This window comes from Gasterosteus aculeatus, chromosome 15 (genome assembly GCF_964276395.1).
Source record: "Gasterosteus aculeatus chromosome 15, fGasAcu3.hap1.1, whole genome shotgun sequence".
Classification (NCBI taxonomy): domain Eukaryota; kingdom Metazoa; phylum Chordata; class Actinopteri; order Perciformes; family Gasterosteidae; genus Gasterosteus; species Gasterosteus aculeatus.
In genome coordinates, this window is record NC_135703.1 from 6,172,229 (window position 1) to 6,191,163 (window position 18,935).

At 46.0% G+C, this 18,935-nt stretch overlaps 2 protein-coding genes across 2 annotated transcripts; one reads left to right on the plus strand and one right to left on the minus strand.

The window, feature by feature from the left end:
* Positions 1-2,499: 2,499 nt before the first annotated feature.
* On the minus strand, positions 2,500-7,395 carry ap5m1 (adaptor related protein complex 5 subunit mu 1). The gene is made up of 8 exons (XM_040199203.2): positions 7,099-7,395; positions 6,320-6,980; positions 5,982-6,209; positions 5,763-5,902; positions 4,936-5,021; positions 4,712-4,824; positions 4,425-4,521; positions 2,500-4,321 (listed from the first exon to the last, which is right to left on the minus strand). The coding sequence occupies exons 1-8, from the start codon at positions 7,164-7,166 to the stop codon at positions 4,239-4,241; spliced, it is 1,476 nt and encodes a 491-aa protein (XP_040055137.2). The 5' UTR covers positions 7,167-7,395; the 3' UTR covers positions 2,500-4,238.
* exoc5 (exocyst complex component 5) lies at positions 7,364-16,085 on the plus strand. Its single transcript, XM_078089881.1, has 18 exons — positions 7,364-7,574; positions 7,931-8,025; positions 9,107-9,254; positions 9,366-9,560; positions 10,956-11,020; positions 11,234-11,262; positions 11,368-11,477; positions 11,597-11,641; positions 11,739-11,879; positions 11,962-12,044; positions 12,131-12,340; positions 12,441-12,588; positions 12,688-12,796; positions 13,489-13,609; positions 13,727-13,813; positions 13,905-14,013; positions 14,195-14,410; positions 14,811-16,085. The coding sequence occupies exons 1-18, from the start codon at positions 7,548-7,550 to the stop codon at positions 14,997-14,999; spliced, it is 2,127 nt and encodes a 708-aa protein (XP_077946007.1). The 5' UTR covers positions 7,364-7,547; the 3' UTR covers positions 15,000-16,085.
* Positions 16,086-18,935: the final 2,850 nt, after the last annotated feature.

Genomic DNA, 18,935 nt, shown 5'->3' on the forward strand with positions numbered 1-18,935 from the left:
ACCTACAAAGACAGAAGACACTAAAAAAGGTGGGATTAGTAAATGTAAATTAACAGTAAACTTGAAGAAAGATGAACTAACTTGAATCTAGTGTTGGACAGCATTGGGGGACGGCGTGAGACAATGGGCTCGACGTCCTCCAGGCCGAGGCTGCGTAGAGTAGCTCCAAGCAACAGCCGGCAAGACGACGAGCCCCAAGCCGAACCGCGATGGACGCTCCCCGCTCTGCCCGTCACGCCGGAGCAGCCAGCAGGACTTTTGGGACAGAGGAAGACGACGTTACCGCCACAGAGACAAGACATGACCATTTCCACCCCCTCCGGTTAGTACGTCTCCGGGCTAACGTGTACATTCAGGGCTCATTATTCCTTACAGATCATTCTCTGCGGTCATAGGGATTCTGGCACTACACAACATGTGCGTAGAAGAACCGGTCTTTGCAAAAAATATCCCGCCACAGCAAAGTAACAATTCAAGCATCATCTCGTTTTGTTAACTGCAGACTATTTGTGTTGCCTGATTCATACGAAAAGTTTCTAACGTGTTCCATCCAGTGTTGGGACTCCTGCAGACTTAACTCTGCGTTATTGACTGGTTGTGATGTTCACCCAGACGTGTCAATATCTCAATATAACCATTGGCCTTTCACACAAGCGCCGCCAATAAAACAAAAAAACAAATAAGGAATTTGTTGTTTTTTGTAGGGCAGGGATTGCAGAGGTGGGGGTGTCCACCTGTTTTCTACTATCGTCCAGACAGGAGACTCTTGCTCGGAAAGAACGATTCAGGTAAAGACTTGAAGTGCATCTGCGACATGAATAATTCAGATCAAGCCTTTTCATATTGAGGCAAAATGAAGGTGCGTGGCCGCTCTGCGCGGGAGAGAAAGGAGGGAGAAGAGAGAGACAGCTGTGAGGCGGGAGTGTGAGCTCCTGCAGTCCCAGTGGATGTGATTACAGTGTTGGTGGAGTGGAAAGTAGGGGGGGGTCTACAGCCATGACTGGCCCACAATGGGATCTATTCTCAGGGTGCAGGGAGGGAAAGAAAACACGGTGTGTGAATATGCACGTTTCTTGGAGTGGTAGAATAAGCAGTCAGAACCTTTATCAAAATTAAAGTACCTTTATTTTTTTGTCCTACTTTCAAAATCCTATCAAAGTAAAAGTTCATAGGTATCATATAGATTCGCTTATGTGGGACTGCTAACCAACAATGGACCTCCGAAACGTCATTGCACTCAACATTTTTCAAGGGGGAAAAAAAGCCCCAAAGTTTAAGTAACAATGCATTATATTTTATAAGCTTGTGATTCTTTTAATGTAAATTCTAATTATGAAGAATAAAGAGTAACTACATGATTTGGGAGAGTAAAAACAATAGTAGACAATTAATTACATATCCCCATTTGGAATGTAATGAGTAAAAAGTAGCATGTTATGGAAACATTTAATTAGTAAGAAATTTAAACTTTATTCCTTGACTGTGGCGTTTCCAGGGAGGACTCCTGGAGGCCCTGAATCAACCGACGTGCCATAGAGCAAAGACATAAAGTGATCTTCTCAGTTGGTGGTTTACCCTGTCGCGCACAAATACTGAAGACCACCAGAGGCGGAGACCCACACGAGGGACATCTTCTGGGACAACACCAAGGGAGAAAGTTTGGACCCCAAAAGTTCTGCCTCAACCCTTTGAACAGAGACGGTCCAACCAGCCGAGCAAACAGCACGAGTGTTGTGGGGATCAGATCAAGGTCTTCAAGAAACAAGAGAGGAAAGACGGTCTTCAGACAAAACACTTGACAGGGACAACTGAAAGGGAAGTAGTGAGAAAAGAAGACCGGGGTACACTTGGTTTTGGTGCCGGTCTGAGCGGCTGTCAGACAGCGTTATTAAAATATTAAAATGTGTTAAAGGGATCAGGGAGAATAAGCTAAAATATGAACAATGAGTGAACCGTCTTGCAATATGAATAAACCTCTTGATGTGGGTGCTTCCATGTCTGAGTGTATGACGCCCTCTATGGGTAGAAGCAGTAAGAACACTTGCTGTGGAGCCAGTGAGTCTGAAGCTCATTTAGCCTCACTACATTATTGATAGCAAACATTAAAAAAAAAACACACTAGAAATGTAGTTCAAAGAGTTGTGATTCATATCAGCCAGCTTTGAAGCTTCAGCCTTATTAGTAGGCATTTGCTATAGAAATGAAAACAAAAGAATCCCTCAGTGTGACGACATCCCATTATGTGTGAAGATGTAGCTGTCGAACAATAATTAGTCGGAAAACAGATAATTGCACTGCAAGCGCTCGACCCGGGGCCGTCTTTTAAAGGGGTTGCAGATACGGAGGACTGGACTCCAAACCAACACCTGGGGACACAATGGCCAACTGAAGCCTGGTCCTCAGGCACAGTGAGCTCATTGCTGGGACATGGGGGAATTAAACATGAAGATTATCTGGTAGTGCTGGTAGATGAAATTAGCATTTAAGTGTGTAAAAGAACGGTTTAAATGTAACTTTATTGCATTCTACCACTGGGTGTCATTATTGGGTCAAAGGACACAGAAGTAAAGTCACACACTTAAGTGAATAACAGTAATAAAAGTAATATTTTGGAATAAGAATAAGAGTAATTTTGCGTATTTCAGGCTATGCAACGTTGTGAGGTATTAACATGTACATGTATTTTTTAACCATCCACACAGTTACTTCACCCTGACAAATTATCGTTATTGTTCGAAAGTGTCCCTTTGTTGTCACTGTGTATACAAGAGTAAACAAGGACGAAGTAAACAAAAAAGGCACAAACAAAAGACCCCAAGAGGCAAGAGCTGAAGGCACTGGAGCAGAAGAACACATTAAAACGAGTGCGTCTACTTAGCGAGCCATTCAACCAACAAAGCAAAGTCAGCCCACTGACTGCAGACTGGAGGAGCCAGACTGACCACATATTGGGAAACTGAGGAGATTTAGAGCGGCCAAACTCTTCAAAAAAAACATTTAAAAAAAAAAACCCTGTCTCCTTTTCCAGTTCGCTAGCCAAACACACTGGGCGTTAAAGCCAAATCATGGTGCGGGGTGGGGGGGGAGCCGGGAGGTCTCGGTGTCTGCCACTCCGTGCCGCTACATAAAAAGAAGGTGAAGGATGCCGTGTGAGCAATTGGTTCCAATTGACAGAGGATTGGTCATGGTCGGCCTTCTGAGTGGAAATCCACGTGAGAATGTAGCATTTGGAGCAGCGAGGGGCACAAGAGGCCAACGGCGGACAATGAGGCCACTCAGAGGAGTCTGGCTGCTGTGGAATAGTCTTTGATTTAACCCTTCATCGGCCGGATATTTATTTACCTTAACGCAGTGGAGGTGGAGCTTTCATGGGGGAAATGTAAATCGAGCTTTACGGAATCCATCATTGTTAATGTGAAGAGTGAGAAACATCTTGAACTACGTGCCTTTACTTAACTACCATCTTTAATGCAATATGGATCCAAATAAAATACCTCAGGTTCTACATTAATTAATAAGCGTTAACGCAGCCCAGAGGTGACCCAATCATTTCCATTTTCCATTCCTGTGACTTTTTCACCAATTAGGCCGGTCCTTCTCTCTGAATGGGGCCGGCTGCTTTTAAGTCTCAGAGGGCCAGAAGGTCAGCGCTCAATCACAGTCTGGCTGGAGAGGTTGAGTGTTTGAACCAGCCACTAGTTGACAGGGCGGGGATGGGGTCAAAAAGAGGGGGGGGGGGGGACAAGGACTCCTGCCAGCTCCAAAAGAGGAGTCTTTTGTAGCCAAGACACTGGCCAGAGCAGACAGGCCTTTCACAGCCCCGCCGCCCCTCTCGTCCGGGCCCCACAACAGCTGATGACAAGACCCCAGCTGCTAATTATCCGGCTGATAGAGAGTCAGTGAAGTGGGACTGTCGGAGCGAGGGGTGGCCCTTGTGTCTGCAGTGGGATAAATCGGAGGGAGGGTGAATGTTGTGGGATAAAAGTTGGGACTCTAGGAACAGGTTGTTGTGTTTTTCAAAGTATCGCTCAATCAACAAAATGAATACTTCTGCCAGTCAATGCAAAATGACGAGATGATTTTAATATTATCTGCTGACCATTGACTGTTATCTAAATGTTACCGGTAACATGTTTCCGGGGATTGGTGATCTGGATCACTGTAAAGTATTTGCTCAACAGTTTTCAGTCTTGTTACGTCGCAGTGACGCGAGCACCTTCCCTCTTAACGTGTCCGTGCTACAGCATCATCTGCCCAGAGGACACCGGAGCAGTTCCACTGGAATTCCATATGAAGTACTCTTTGGATTGAAGTTCTCTGGCTGAAAAAAAAAAAAAAAAAAAAAAAAGCATCCGTCTTGTTTTAAAGTCTCAGAAAAATGGACATAAGCAAATACGTTGGTCATGAAACTATTGTGCGCTTACATGTGATGATCCGTGGCTTGGCAGAGGAATACACCTGCACTGAGTGCTGGTCAACACAGCACCCAGAGAGCGTCATGTCGGGCACTTTGAAATACAACTGTGAAGATAACAAGAGTGTAAATCACTTGTCGATCCAATGATTATATAGTAAGAAATTCAATAAGCGTTTTACCGCATCTCATTAGCTACTTGGTGTAGGTGTGAATTAACAAACTAGATGAAAGAAATCACATGAATCACAGATCTTTCAACGGAGCTTCTAAACGGCAACACTTCTATTAACTTACTTTGATATAGGCTGTAAGTTCTGTGCAAATAGGATCAGTGGGTCCCGGTGTCGGCCCGGGAAAGCTGATCTTGCCCTCCATTGAGACCTCACGAGATTTAGGGAACTTTTGTCCTGAATATCAGTGAGAGAGGAAAACTACTCATTGGAATCAACTTCAAGTGATACAGCTGCATTAAAGTGATATTTTGTATTCAAGTTAATGCTCAGCAGCACAGTGCCTACCCAGGCCCCAGACCAGGAGGTTCTTCTCCTTTGAAACGTCCATTTGTCCAGAGCTCACCTTCACTTCCACAACACCCATCTGGTCCCTGCACAAGACGCAGATGTTTGATTAAAGAGGTGGGGTTCAATGACTTAAGAAAACCGGTATTATCTTCTCAGCTCTACGAGGAAAACTGGAAATGTTTTGTGAAAGACAACCGACTGGTCTAATAGTAAAATATCAGTTGTACAGATTGCTAGTGGCACCTTTCTGAAAATTGTGTGAGAAGAGTATTTTTATCAGTTGGATGACTCATTGATTCAGCTAAGGTGACACATTTAATGAAACCAATACGGGGTTTGGCAGAAGAAAATGTGCAGTGTAAATAAGCAGCATGTGTTTCCCACATTAGACACCATAAAACATTTTAAAGTATTGAAACGAAAAACTTCTCAGCAATAGCTAGAATTAGTAATATGTCACTCATGTGATAAGTGCGGTTTTGGATGTTTATAGCATTTTTTCTCAAAAAGGAATTCTCTCAATGATGGTTTATTTTGCCAGCTGGGATTATCTTTACATTACTCATCTGTGTAGCTAGTAAATGTGTGCATTAGTAGTGAAAACAGGTGTTTTACCAACTTTTAATTAGATTTGAAAAGTATCCAAATCATACATTAGTGAATGTATAATTCTCAGGCATTAAAACCGACTGTTGTCTAGACAGAACGTGAAATTATCATAGAATCATTTAACTTAACCCAAAGATGGCATTGATCAAAAAAAACTTTAAACAGGAAACAAGCGCTGGCGGGTAAGACAAATGACATCGTCTTTTGCTACGTACCTGTTAAAGAACGGCATGTGCGCCTCACAGTACTCAAAACAGTTCTTCACACTCTCGTGAAGTTTGAGGGTTACGGACACACAAAGCTGGTTCCCTTCCTCCCTCAGTTGATAGGAGCCGAGGATCGGGGGAACAGGTACCTGACAAAAATATCGTAGAATTCACTTATTAAAACTAACCTGTCAGAGGACAAACATGGTTTGCATGTGTGTTTAATACCGGAGATGTATAGCTGCACAGCCTGAAGGGCTCCAGAGGAGGAGAAAAGGGGAACTTGTAGGGCCCAGAGAAAGCTGAGCCGTCACAGTTATCCACACTGCTGGCAGTCAGGATAGAAGAATCCAGTGAGGTCACACAAGGATGGACCAGGATGTCCTGAAGTGGAGAACCATTTGGTGGCAGCGTGAGGGTCACCGTCACATTTGGGAGTACACCTTCCACTTCACACTGTCATCAGAAAGACAAAAACAAAAAAAAGGAGTAGCATGGAGGAAAAGAATGAAAAATGCAAAAATAAACGAGGGCATTGTTTGCTTTCCTTTCCACCCGGCTCTTACTTTGCATGTCACGGTGCCGTAAACATCCCACAGGTCCTGTCTGCTCCGCTTACCATACTGCATGGAGCGCACCGTTTCTTTGAGCGCCACGTTCACCACCGCCCGGCCGCGGTGGAGCCCCGTCTTCCAGAACGGCTGCTTCTGGCTCCCAGCGGGAGTGGGCACCGCGGAAGTGGCAGGTGCCCCCGAAATCGGCACATCCAGCGGCGTGCCAAGTGGACAAACCTGCAAGAGCAAAGATGGAAGCATGGCCAGGCGAGAGGCCAGCCCCTCGTTATCAGGCTTCCCCCCAGAGCCAAGGAGAAAAGTCTGCAGACCTGCCAAGAGCGTTAGGCCCTGGGAGACCGACAGCAGGCTGGCAAGGGGAGGCCGTGGCTCAGCGGGGGCATCCACTATGGGCAGGCACGCTAGGGTAAGAGGCCCCTGGGAGATTGCCAACACTGGCCAAAGTATTCCCTTTCCAGGACCGTCCACGCACAGCTCCACGGCTGGTGATCGCTGACGATGTAGGCAATCATCTCGGAGGGCCACGTAGCACTTGTCCGAGTCTGAAAGCCCGAGCTCGGCGAGCAGCAGCTGCAGCACACTGTAGTCTTCTGGGACTGCTACGTAAGAGGAACCTGCGAGGCTCTTCGCACGGTGCTCAACAGTAGCAAACCTCCTGTGTGCGGGGGGGGGGAGACTTTAGAATACGAAATACTGTATGCGAGTGACTAAACTGCCCAAACACACAATTGTAAACAGGATTACGACACAGATTGCCCCTCACGTGACGGTACCTTGTAAAGCGCATTGATACATGTTCTCCCTTCTCGTGAGAAATAATCCACAAAGCGCGCACACTCATTTGTCTGGCTGCACTCCTGTCGTCTCTTTACAGGCTGTTCGGCGACCCTGGCGTTAAAATTCGCATCCTCTGGTTACGGTTGTTAAATTCAAATATTCCGTATGAATTTGATCAGCGCAGCATTTTTTACTTCCTGCTCCTGTCTCACGTGACAACAACCGCCAATCACGCGACATCCGCGCTTGCGCACTAGCCGGCATTTATTTCCACCCTTCTCCACCCATACAGGAAGCTGCACTGCTAACTCCGCTAGCGCTAGCTGTCACCAAAGGGCGAAACTGTACGAAATCGGTAAATCCATGTGGAATTCGGCAGTATCGCGGACTCCGAGAGCCTCCCTCTGAATTGAATTCCCCCCGCGGTGCAAGTTGGATCCGGAACATGGCGACAACACCTCAGCTGTTCGAGGTAAAGATGACTGCTGCACCGGAAAGCTGCGTTAGCTGCCAGGCTAGCTGACGTTATGTTGCTAACTATCATTCACGGTTAAAACCCGTAACGACTCGTTTTTCCCGAGTGCAAAAAAGAGGATTAACGACGTCCCACATCGCTCTTATTAAATGTAGACAAGAGTGAGGAATATAGCGTCAATGTGGTTGACAGTTCGTGTGCAGTGGAAGAAGACGGATGCTGTAAAACCTGTGCAAGTTATTCGTGTAACTTTAAGATGCAGTGTCCTTCAATCGTTTCGGGTGTTTTGATGATTTTTATTACGGTGTGAGGGAAAACAATCTGTGCACTCACTGGCTTCTCTGCCCCTTCAGGAGCCCTTTGATGCAGATGAGTACATCGAAAGGTTGGCATGGAGGACACCTGGGGGAGGCTCCAAAGGAGGGGCCGAGGCATTCGACCCCAAAAGGTACTGTTGGTGCACAACATGTTTTAGTGTCCACATTAAACACCAACAGAAATGGACAGATTTCCTTTTTTATTTTCATCCTCAAATTTCTTAAAGTTGCTTACTTTCTTTCTGGTTTTAAAAGCTTTTGTTTAGAACTTCAGCGTCAGCGTTGTAACACTGCTGAACATCTCTGATGCCAATTCCATGCCTTTTTTTTTAATTCAAATTTTCACTTAATTTGACTTTTTTTTTTTTCTTAGGCAGCATTTCAATGGGTCAGGAGACAAAAACACATAATACCATAAAAAAAATTCTATATCTGATCAATTTAAAGTTCTCATGAATAAATTTAAGATTTCTTTATTTTCAGCCGCCGGCATCAACTTGCTAAACCCTTGGAGTGAAACCTTGTGCGCTTACTGAAGCCAACATCTCGGTCTCTCGTATGCTTTTGTGTTGATTTGGAGAAATACAGGAATCTAGATTTTGTTTCATTAGTATACTCACTGCTTGTTGATGTGTTTACACTTGAGGGCCGAGTTACTACTTGCAAGTAAAAATGCCATAAGAGTTTAACTTCCTGCCTTATCTACTTCCTCCACAAAACGGTCGCCACCACCTCCTCTGAAGCTCTTAGAAAAGAGTCAGAGACAACATATCTGTGGAGGGCCTCCGTACTGTGACTCACCAGCCAGTGAATGAGTGTCTATGGGGAAGGGATGGGAGATGTCTTTTAAGCTGTAGCCAGTGCAGAGGGAATTAGTCAAGAGATTATACACTCATCATTTTGGGATGTTTCCTAGTGGGTGAAATGTGGTGCTGACTTAGAACATTTGCTGTACAGTCCTGATGGCACTTGTAATGCAGCTGACGAAGTAGCTAGTTTTCAGAGCTTCTTAAGCCTGGGCACCCGGGCGCAAAGCCTCCGGCGCTGCTCTCTAACTAACTAGAACTACAACCGTGTGTTCGGTGGGGCAGATTTAACCTTGGGGTACCCAACAGCTCCTCCAGGGTAATACCCTCTTTAGTGTTTGACCTGCAGTGTATGTGGTTAAAACCAGTGTGATGTTCTTGACTGTCTCCCTTTCCTCTGTGATAGGCTGTTGGAAGAATTCGAGAGCCACATTGAAGAGCTGAAGCAGTTGGACGAGAAGATCCAGCGGCGAGTGGAGAAGCTTGAGCATCAGTGTCATCGCGAGGCCAAGGAATTTGCCCACAAAGTGCAAGACTTGCAAAGAAGCAACCAGGTGGGTTGCACGGTCAAGCCGCCAATCACATGTACCTCCATGTCCTTCAGATTTATGGTGTTCTTTCATTCATCACATGCCTTTTTTATTTATGCCTCTTTGTCTATGCAGGTGGCCTTTCAACATTTCCAGGAGCTCGATGAGCACATAAGCTATGTGGCGACAAAGGTTTGCCACCTTGGCGACCAGCTGGAGGGGGTGAACACGCCTCGACAGCGGGCCGTGGAGGCTCAGCGTCTAATGACCTACTTCAACGAGTTCTTGGATGGAGACCTACGCAGTGATGTCTTCAATAACCCCGACAAGGTGACTGCATACGCCTTCTTTTCACTTTGTGTGTGTGTGTGTGTGTGCGCACATTGACGAGGACCCTCACTGTGACACAGCTGGAGGTGAGAATGAAAAGGATTATGAGGTAAACCATCCATATTAATTTGTCAAGTTTATCCCTTTAGTTGGATCCCAGGGCTAATTTGGATTAATAAACTGTCATTTGCTGTCTTGACAATGGCTGGATGATTGACTAGGATGGATGTCAACATGCTCATGTCAACCCTAATTACATTTACAGGAGGTTGTCTGGGAGCGGGAATTTGGTTGGTCCTCCGCTTTGGTTTTGCATTACAGCAGCAGAGCGCTGGTGGCATTGTGGTGCATGTAAGGGCGGTGATAACATGCATGCAGAAAGATGACTTTCACAGGTTTACTTAGTTCCTGCCCACACAGGGACCCTTTTTTGATTTAGACAAGTGAACACATTAAAGTAACATTTTGCAGTTTTCCAAGTGGCCGCACAACGATGGGGATGCTTTAGATTAACTCCTCCTAGCAACACTATTTAGCGGCTGCAAAGCGTCGAGTCTTGGGGGGTCAATCCCAGAGACGAGAGCTGGAGATGGAGCTAGTTTTCCAGAGAGGCATGCAGAAATATCTGGTCAGATTCCTTTTTTTTTTTTTCCTGAGCATACCTCCAGACGAGGGGGAAAGAGGAAAGCTGCAAGTGAATAGCTGAAGGGGGGGATGGCTTTGCTAATCCTTCTGAAAGGGAGGGCTGGGCCGCCAGCGTGGAGACAAGTGCTGCTAAACCCTGACTGCAGGGAGACGGCTACATTACTTACATGGGATTTAGCTAATCTTAGCTGGGGGACAGATACTTAGAAAACCTTCGCCGAGCAGAAAGGCTGGATCCTCCTCACGGGAGCAGAGTAATGATGTTAGCTGAGGCAGGCATCTGCGGGAACAGAGGAGTTGCGGACGGCGGGCCTTTCGTAGGTCCGGGGCTTTTTCAGCCAGTGTGTATCAGGAGGGAGGTAGGTGGGGGGGCTCTCAACAGGGCCCCCTTCTTCTTTTTTTTCTTTTTTTTTTTTTAAGACGGCCATCCCTGGCCGGACAGATTATTGAAGGCGATTTAGACTCCTGTGGGATTACAGCCCATTCAGAAAAGGCATGCCGATATGTGCTGCTAAGTCAGGACTGCTGCCGACGCCCAGGTGAGCGCAGCCTGTCTGTTATCAGCTCCCTGTTCAACATGGGGAGGCGGAGAGGGGCAGCTCTAAAATGATGATTTCCCCCCCCCCCCCACCCCCTCAAGTGGAGACGGCGCCGGTGATGGCCTGTCTGGATGTCCACCTTTTTATGGTCTTGTCGTGCTCTCTCTCTCTCTCTCTTTACCTCACCTGGCTCTCTCTGTCTCTCCTTCAGATTAAGGAGGCCGCTGATATAATTCAGAAGCTGCATCTCATCGCCCAGGAGCTGCCGTTCGACAGGTGAGTCAGGCATCCCGGAGGCAGCTTTAGACCAGAGCATCGTGAAACGAGGGGAAGGTGGAGTATTAGTGATGTACATTATTCCCCACAGTGTAGGCCCAGCTCCTGAAAACATCAACTATTAAAGTGTGCAACAAATTAAACATACATTAACAAGATAGAATTTGGAAGTGTTTCCTTGAAGATGTATTTTCTTTTCTTTTCCTCTGACAGATTTGCAGATGTCAAGGCAAAAATTGCAAGTAAGTTAAAGAGAAAAAAAAACATCCATGTCCCCATTACAAATAGAGAAAAAGTGATCTACAAATGACAGTACTGTTTGTGTCTTTGTTTGTGTTATTTCCCAGGTAAGTACCATGACCTGGAGAGGCAGTTGATCCAGGAGTTCACAGCTGCCCAGCGCATGGGGGAGATCGGACGTATGCGGGAGGTTGCAGCGGTTCTGTTACATTTCAAGGTGCCTTCAAAGAATCATTTGAATTTTGGTCTGACCATCGTCTTTTGATGGTGGTTTGTTACTAACTTCAGTGTACTGTTCTAACTTGCACTTTTAAGAACTGTATCTTTTTGTTGTAGGGCTACGCGCACTGTGTGGATGTCTACATCAAGCAGTGTCAGGAAGTGAGTGTAAAACGTTTTGCTTATACATAATATCCCACTTTTTTGTTTGTCAGTAATACCCACCGACTGCTGGTTTACCCTTTGTGCGTCCCTCTAGGGGGCCTACATGAGGAACGATGTGTTCGAGGACACTGCGGCCCTCTGCCAGAGGGTCAACAAGCAGGTGGGGGAGGTCTTCAGCAGCCCAGAGACTGTGATGGCCAAACTCATTCAGAACATCTTTGAAAACAAATTGCAGGTATTTCTATTACTTCTCCTTTTTTTTTTTATTATGGTATGTTTGGACTCGTTTGTTATATTTAACGTCCTTGTGTCTGCAGAGCCACGTCAAAGAAAAACTGGACAAAACACGACACTCTGATGTGGAGCAATACCTTAAGAACCTCTATGATCTCTACACCAGGTATTTCCTCTCTGGCTTTGATTTGACGCTCTGTTGTCACGGCGACGTTATGTTTACATTTCTACACATTTCTGCTCCTTCCCCAGGACCACCGCATTGGCCACTAAACTGACTGAGTTCAACCTCGGCTCGGACAAGCACACTTTCCTGTCTAAGCTGATAAAGAGCATATTCTCCTCATACCTCGAAAGCTACATTGAGATCGAGAGGGAATACCTTCGCACCCGAGGGGCCTTGATTCTGCAGCGCTACTACGACTCCAAGAATCACCAGAAGCGCCCAATCGGCACCGGCAGGTGCGCTTTGGGTTTCATTCAGGATTAGGACTCATTATTCATTTTACGAAATTGTAAGACATAATAACAAAAAAAACAACCCTTCTGTGTCTTTCTACAGTATCCAAGAACTGAAGGAGCGGATCAGACAGCGCACCAACCTCCCTCTCGGCCCTATGATTGACACCCATGGGGAGACCTTTCTGTCTCCTGAGCTAGTTGTCAACCTGCTGCAGGAGACGCGTCATGCCTTTGAGAGATGCAACAGGGTGAGGGTTTTCTTTCGCTGACGGCAGTATGAAGAGTAAAAACCCTGCCAGGCGAAATGGCTAAAGGTGTTCCCTTTGTTTCGGTTTATTGGTGCGTAGCTTTCAGATCCTTCAGACCTGCCCAAGAATGCCTTCTCCATCTTCCTGCTGCTGGTCGACCATCTGTGTGTGGATCACATTGACTACGCCCTAGAGATTGGCCTCTCAGGTACAGCCGATTAAGCTCACCCACAATCTCTGCTCACTTCAGTTCAAATCAGGGACGTTGTTTTCGTCATTTATAAACCACATTCTTGGATGGATGCGGGGCAAAAGAAAGCCTCTGCTTTCTGGATCAGACAGTCCAGCGTCGTGGAATCTACAGCGCTCTGGATGTTCTGGTAGTTTGTGTCGACTCGTAGAAAGAAATTAGAAATCGTTCTGATCCCAGTGATCATGATGGATAAGTGGAAGGCCGTGTACTGAGTCAGGGGTGAATATATATATATATATATATATATATATATATATATATATATATATATATATAGGGAATTATCAAACCCAGGCGGCTAACAATAACAAACACTAGAGTTTGGAATAGATGTTTTTCTAATTAGATTATGCGTTGCCCTTTTTCACTTGAGGTTTGTCATACAGAGAGTTGTGCCTCTGTGGCCCTTCTGTTCATGCTCCATGTGGCTGAATGTAGGATGTATTTTATTATTTTTAGTCTGCTACACTGGATTAAATAAATATGTTCTTTCGTCTCCCAGTGCTGCCTACATAAGGAATATTATTTTATCAAAGAAATGCAACCCATATAGAGCAGGCGACGGTGCCATTCTGTGAATCTAAGGATCTACCACTTTTTTTTTTTTTTTATACCTGGAGTTCTTCGCTCTCTCTTTTGATCAACAGCAATTCCCTCATCGGATGCCAAGAATGCCAACCTCTACTTCCTGGACGTCGTTCAACAGGCAAACTCTATCTTCCACTTGTTTGACAAGCAGTTTAATGACCAGCTCATGCCTCTTATAAGGTCTGTTCCAGGTTATATAATACACATTAGTTGATTATTCCAGCCACTTCATCAACTTACTCTTAAATAAGAGGGAAACCTCTAAATTGTACCTTCGTTTTAAATCTATGTCTCCAGCTCCTCTCCTAAGTTGGCCGAGTGCCTGCACAAGAAGAAAGAGGTGATTGAGCAGATGGAAGTGAAACTGGACACAGGAATTGACAGGTCAGTATATTGAGCGGTTACTGCTGCATGTGATGTGTCTCAGATGTCACCAGAACCCAAATTGGTTGTGTCGTTTTTCTGCTACACACAGAACAATAAACTGCATGGTGGGCCAAATGAAGCACATCTTGGCGACGGAGCAGAAAAAGACCGATTTCAAGCCCGAGGATGAGAACAACGTCATGATCCAGTACACCACAGTAAGACCTCGAGGCCTCGGCCACCGCCACTGAGCTTCAACGCCAAGCAAATCAGCTTGAAAGTGACTTTCAAATCACTTCCATCTGTTCCTTTGCTCTTCGCATAAAATGTAGCGTTTTTTGAATTACCTTTTCTGTATTGGTCAGCATGTTTACCGTGTGTGTCTCCCCTCCCCGGAAGGCTTGCTCCAAGGTATGCGCCTACGTCAGTCGGCAGGTGGAGCATGTGCGGAAGTCCATGGACGGGAAAAACGTGGACACGGTGCTGACAGAGTTGGGCGTTCGTTTTCACCGGCTCATCCACGAGCACCTACAGCAGTACAGCTACAGCTCAATGGGAGGCATGCTGGCCATCTGCGACGTGGCTGAATACCGACGATGCGCCAAGGATTTCAGGGTGAGCAGGAGGGGGGGATGGAATGGGATGGGGGTGGCGGGGGGGGTCCAGGATACAAAACGAGCATCCTCCAACAACGACCCTCATTATGTCTGTTGTTTCATAAAGTAGTTGTGTCAATTAGAGGGGGATGCTCTTTCAGTGATTTTACACTTTCAGTAAATACAAAGAGGGCTCTAACTAATTATTGATATTATTGCTTATGTATTATCACTGCAAATTGTTACATAGGAGATCCTGCAGCCTTTTTAAACCTTATAAAAAAAAAAAACATGATTCATTATGTAAAATGATTAATACATTTAAATTGTCATGACCGGTTTGCATGTGTGAAAGGAATACACTTGGTTACACTGCATATGTGTCATCTGATATAACTCCTAAGTGTATTGTTCTACAGGTACCTTTGGTGCTGCAGCTCTTCGACACACTTCACGCCCTCTGCAACCTCCTGGTGGTTGCCCCCGACAACCTGAAGCAGGTTTGTTCAGGTGAGCAGCTGACCAATCTGGACCGAAACCTCCTGCACGCCTTCGTCCAGCTCCGAGTGGACTACCGCTCGGCCAGGCTGGGCCGACACTTCAGTTAATGACTATTTGAACACCTCGCTGCCCTCCGTCCAGAAACCCACGCTCTGCAGGGACGATGCACCTTGAAGAAACCACTCGTTCTGCAGAGAGCGCGTTGGCCTGGCTCCGGCATACGGACTCCGCTGGGGTTGCTTTGTACACCGGGGAGACAAAAGGCTACTGCTCCTTGAATGTGGGAAATGTGCATTTCACCGTTTTTCATTGTCGATTTTCTTCGAGCTGAAGAAATCTAAATGTCAATTGACTTAATATTTCATTTGTTTTTAAATACTAATCCATCACCAAATCACAAGGCTAAACTTTCTGACATGTTATGGTAAATGGACAACATGGATTTCTGCTCATGTAAAACATTTTTTTTAATAATTTTTTAATAATAATAATTATTATTATTGTTATTATTATTGTGCCAAATATATAAATTCTGTGGCTGCCAGTGTGCACAGAAATGGACCCCTAAAGCTGCTGTAAAGGGAGTTTGTTAACAATCATGCTGTAAGGACACACAATTAGTCAGCAGTAGCACCGTGTACTGGAAACAGCCACCCTTTGTAATGAGGTGTAGGGGGCCTGACGGAGACAGCCCCACCAACCGTGAGCTACAGAGGCCTGTCTGGCTAAGAGAGACACATGACCACCTCTCTGACCTCGAACCACAAAGTAGAGGTCAAGAGGCCATCACAGAGAAGTGTGATCTGAACTATTAACAGGACTGAGACCCTCTCTGGAGGTCTGGGTGGTCCCCCTCTGCGGCTAAGATGACTGCTGTGAAGGGTCAGTGAGTATGTGTCCCAGTAATTGCACAGATCAACACTTGCTCATCCAAAGACACGGTTGGCTTGATCTGCAGTGCTTCTGGGTCAGGGGACGTTAAAATGTTGCCCTGTGATGATTAAGGGAACAAACTACAGCGGACCTCTTCACACAGGGCTTATTTGGGCTCAGTCACTTGTCTTCTGCACTAAAAAAAAAAAAAAAGGCAGATGTCCTTGTTGCCTCAAACTGTCTGCGACGCAATGCTGCTCCCACTGTACTGCTGTTACCTTAATTAGTGACTCATTAAAAAAAAAAAATGTTGCATTTTATTATCACCCTTTTTCTGAACATCCTTCATAAATGGGGAGGTTTGCCCACGCGCTCGAAGAAGAATGCCACTTACGAAGTGAGATGAAACAGTCTCCCTTCCCATGCAAGTCATCAAGTATTCATAGGAATTCTGGTCGCCGCAGTAAAGTTATTTCTTAGACTTCAGGAAGTGAGCGGAGCCGCAGGGGGATTAGATATCCAGGAGTTGATGAATTGTGTGCTGCAGTCATGGACTGGGGAGAGCCGGCGGGCGATAGAGACGCCTGAGAGCTCAGTTCCAGCTCCGGCTGGTTAGTGTTGTGTAGAATGTACACACCGTGCTGTGCAAGTTCAAACAACATAATTAATTAGGCTAATATTAATATTATCAATGCCACATGAATTCAATTCTCTCAGCCCTAATCACAACTGGATAGCTTGTAAAAATTATTTTGTTAGGCCCTGATGCAAACACTGTGTCTTTTCCAAACATTTGAAAACTATTTGTTTTTGCGGCGATTAATGTGCACGATGCAGGAAGGCTTTGGGGGGAGGCGCGGGGGGAGCGTGGCCGGGCCGGGGCCGATAACTGGTGTGGAGACGGAGGCAGATGCGCATCCTGGCCCCGGGGACTCCCGGCACAGCCACATGGAAGAGGCGGAGGGATGTGTTTTTTTTTTTGTTGGGGGGGCGTGGGTGTTTGAGCAGGTGGAGGGGATTAGTGATACTGTCAATACTGGAGAGCTGGATAAGACTGCCCTCTCCTGCTCGGCGGTTTGAGCGGCTCTCGCGCGCACATTCAGACGCGCAAAGACGCCAACGCGTACAAACACAGAGGCGTCAGGGGAGGAGGGAAATGTATCTGCGTGTTGTTGTTCATGTTCCTACCCCCCGTTCTACCTTTTACTAGTTTTACATCCAATTCCCCCCCCCCCCTCCAAAAAAAGCCAACAGCACTTGGATGTATGTCCCTGTAGCCATTCAGATACTAGGAAAACTTCAGAATAATCCAATAATCAGGACCTGTCCAGTCATTTCTAGCCAAGGATCTGTAAGTTAAGATCTAAAGAGGGTGTCATGCATCTGTCATTGAGAGAACACGTTAAGATCTTCCGATACAAATAAATTCATGTGATGTACGTCTGTAAAAGCACACAATTTGAAAATTCTTTAACCGAGTCCTTTGACGCCCTTTCATCCGTCTCCTTTGTCTCATTTTCCAAATCATCGACCGTACTTGCTACCGTACTTTCCTTTCTTTCCAGTCTTTCTGCGCTACAACAGGCTGGTCCTCCCAACATCCCATAAATCCTTGCTTTCGGCGCATTGCTGCCGCCCCAACTAGGCCGGCCCTCCCTCTGCCTCCTGGAGCACTGACAATAAAGCATTACAGCAGTCAATCCATGTCAACAAGAGCTTTGCTTAATTCCTGCTAAACACGTTGAAAACTAAATCTTCACCTAATGATGCATAATGATTTTCTCTTTAGTGTGCTGGCGGCTAGTATCAATTTAGGTGGTTTGTTTTACCCACCATCGCAAAGCCGAAGGCGGCGGACTTAACTGTAGCAAACCCGACAGGGCCGGTCAGGGTCCTCGTGTTAAAATCAGTCAGGTAATTGTGACACACTGCAGAGTGTGTTTCCCTCATAAAGAACTTAAATATGGTAAATGTCATTGGCTTGTATTTCCAAAAACAAAAGGATAGAATTAGAAATCGTGCAATAGGTGTGATCGGCGTCGATGACAATGGCGGTTGGGAAGAAAGAAAGCGAAAATGGGGCATCCGCGCTTCGGCCCTTTTGCAATCTATTCTTTAGGATTTCTCTGCGAGAGACTTTCCTGATGTTGGCACACGGCCAGGTCCTCTGATGGGATGCAGATGTTGCCCCGGCCTTGACCTCCTGCCCATACGATGCCGGGGCCAAAATGGCACAGGTGCCGCGCCACCTTCGGTCTCAGGCAGACGGGAGCTGTGCTGTGCAGGATGCGACCGTTGCCAACTCTGCTCCTCTGCTCACTTTCCTCCTCATCGAGGTCTAGTCCGATAACGGCCTGGTGAAACTCTCCCATTGATTCCTGCAATAATGCACAACTGTCCTTTTCCTTGATGCAAAACTACTGTCCCCCCCCATGCCCACTCTGCAATAAGAACGCTATTAATTCTCTGCCGTGGTGGAGTGTTTTCCAGGCCCGTTTGCTGGCCCGCTGCCTGTGCCTCGCTCTCTCTTGGCTGGGTTTGTCTGGTTGACTGCTCCACGGGAACAGACTGGCACTCTAGCTGAGGGCTCCAGGGTCTGCACACAATCCACTAAACATGTCCCTGTGTGAGGAGCAGCACTGTTTCCGAGATAGGAGCTACTACCACAAATTAAGACTATTTCATAAATTGTCATTAAAAGGAATCATGTTTGATATTATTAATTATTAATCATGTGTATGACTATCATTTTAGGACAATATAAGTATTAATTAAAAGTGCAAAAATGGACATTTCTATTTTTATCTTGATATAATAAACGCGCTCGATGCTTATAATCATACAACATGCAGCCACTGGCTGACAAGTTGGCAGATGTACAAAAGTACATTAAAAAGCATGCTGCATACGCAACATATTAAAATCACACAGTGACAGTACAAAGAACAAATTGATTGTGATGGTTAAGCGACTTCGCTGCTAAACACATTCACTCACGGGGCAAACAAACATCTGTTAGTTTGTAAGGCCTATGCCCCCCCCCATCCCACTGATGTTGAACCAAGCTTGCACACATGCCAGAGAAACAAATGAGGTCTCTCTCTCCTCCTCTGAAGATGAAACACTGCATCACCAAAGCATGTGCGTTTGTCTAATCAAGCTTCTGCCTG

What these genes read in the sequence shown, in the direction of transcription:
- exoc5 (XM_078089881.1), top strand. Translation starts at nt 7,548, where the DNA reads ATGGCGACAACACCTCAGCTGTTCGAG. An exon ending in CAGGAGCTGCCGTTCGACAG is followed by an intron (nt 11,021 to 11,233) that starts GTGAGTCAGGCA and finishes TTCCTCTGACAG; the next exon opens with ATTTGCAGATGTCAAGGCAA. An exon ending in CGCCCAATCGGCACCGGCAG is followed by an intron (nt 12,341 to 12,440) that starts GTGCGCTTTGGG and finishes GTCTTTCTACAG; the next exon opens with TATCCAAGAACTGAAGGAGC.
- ap5m1 (XM_040199203.2), bottom strand. Translation starts at nt 7,166, where the DNA reads ATGAGTGTGCGCGCTTTGTGGATTATTTCTCACGAGAAGGGAGAACAT. An exon ending in TGTGCAGCTATACATCTCCG is followed by an intron (nt 5,903 to 5,981) that starts GTATTAAACACA and finishes TATTTTTGTCAG; the next exon opens with GTACCTGTTCCCCCGATCCT. An exon ending in AACTTACAGCCTATATCAAA is followed by an intron (nt 4,522 to 4,711) that starts GTAAGTTAATAG and finishes TTATCTTCACAG; the next exon opens with TTGTATTTCAAAGTGCCCGA.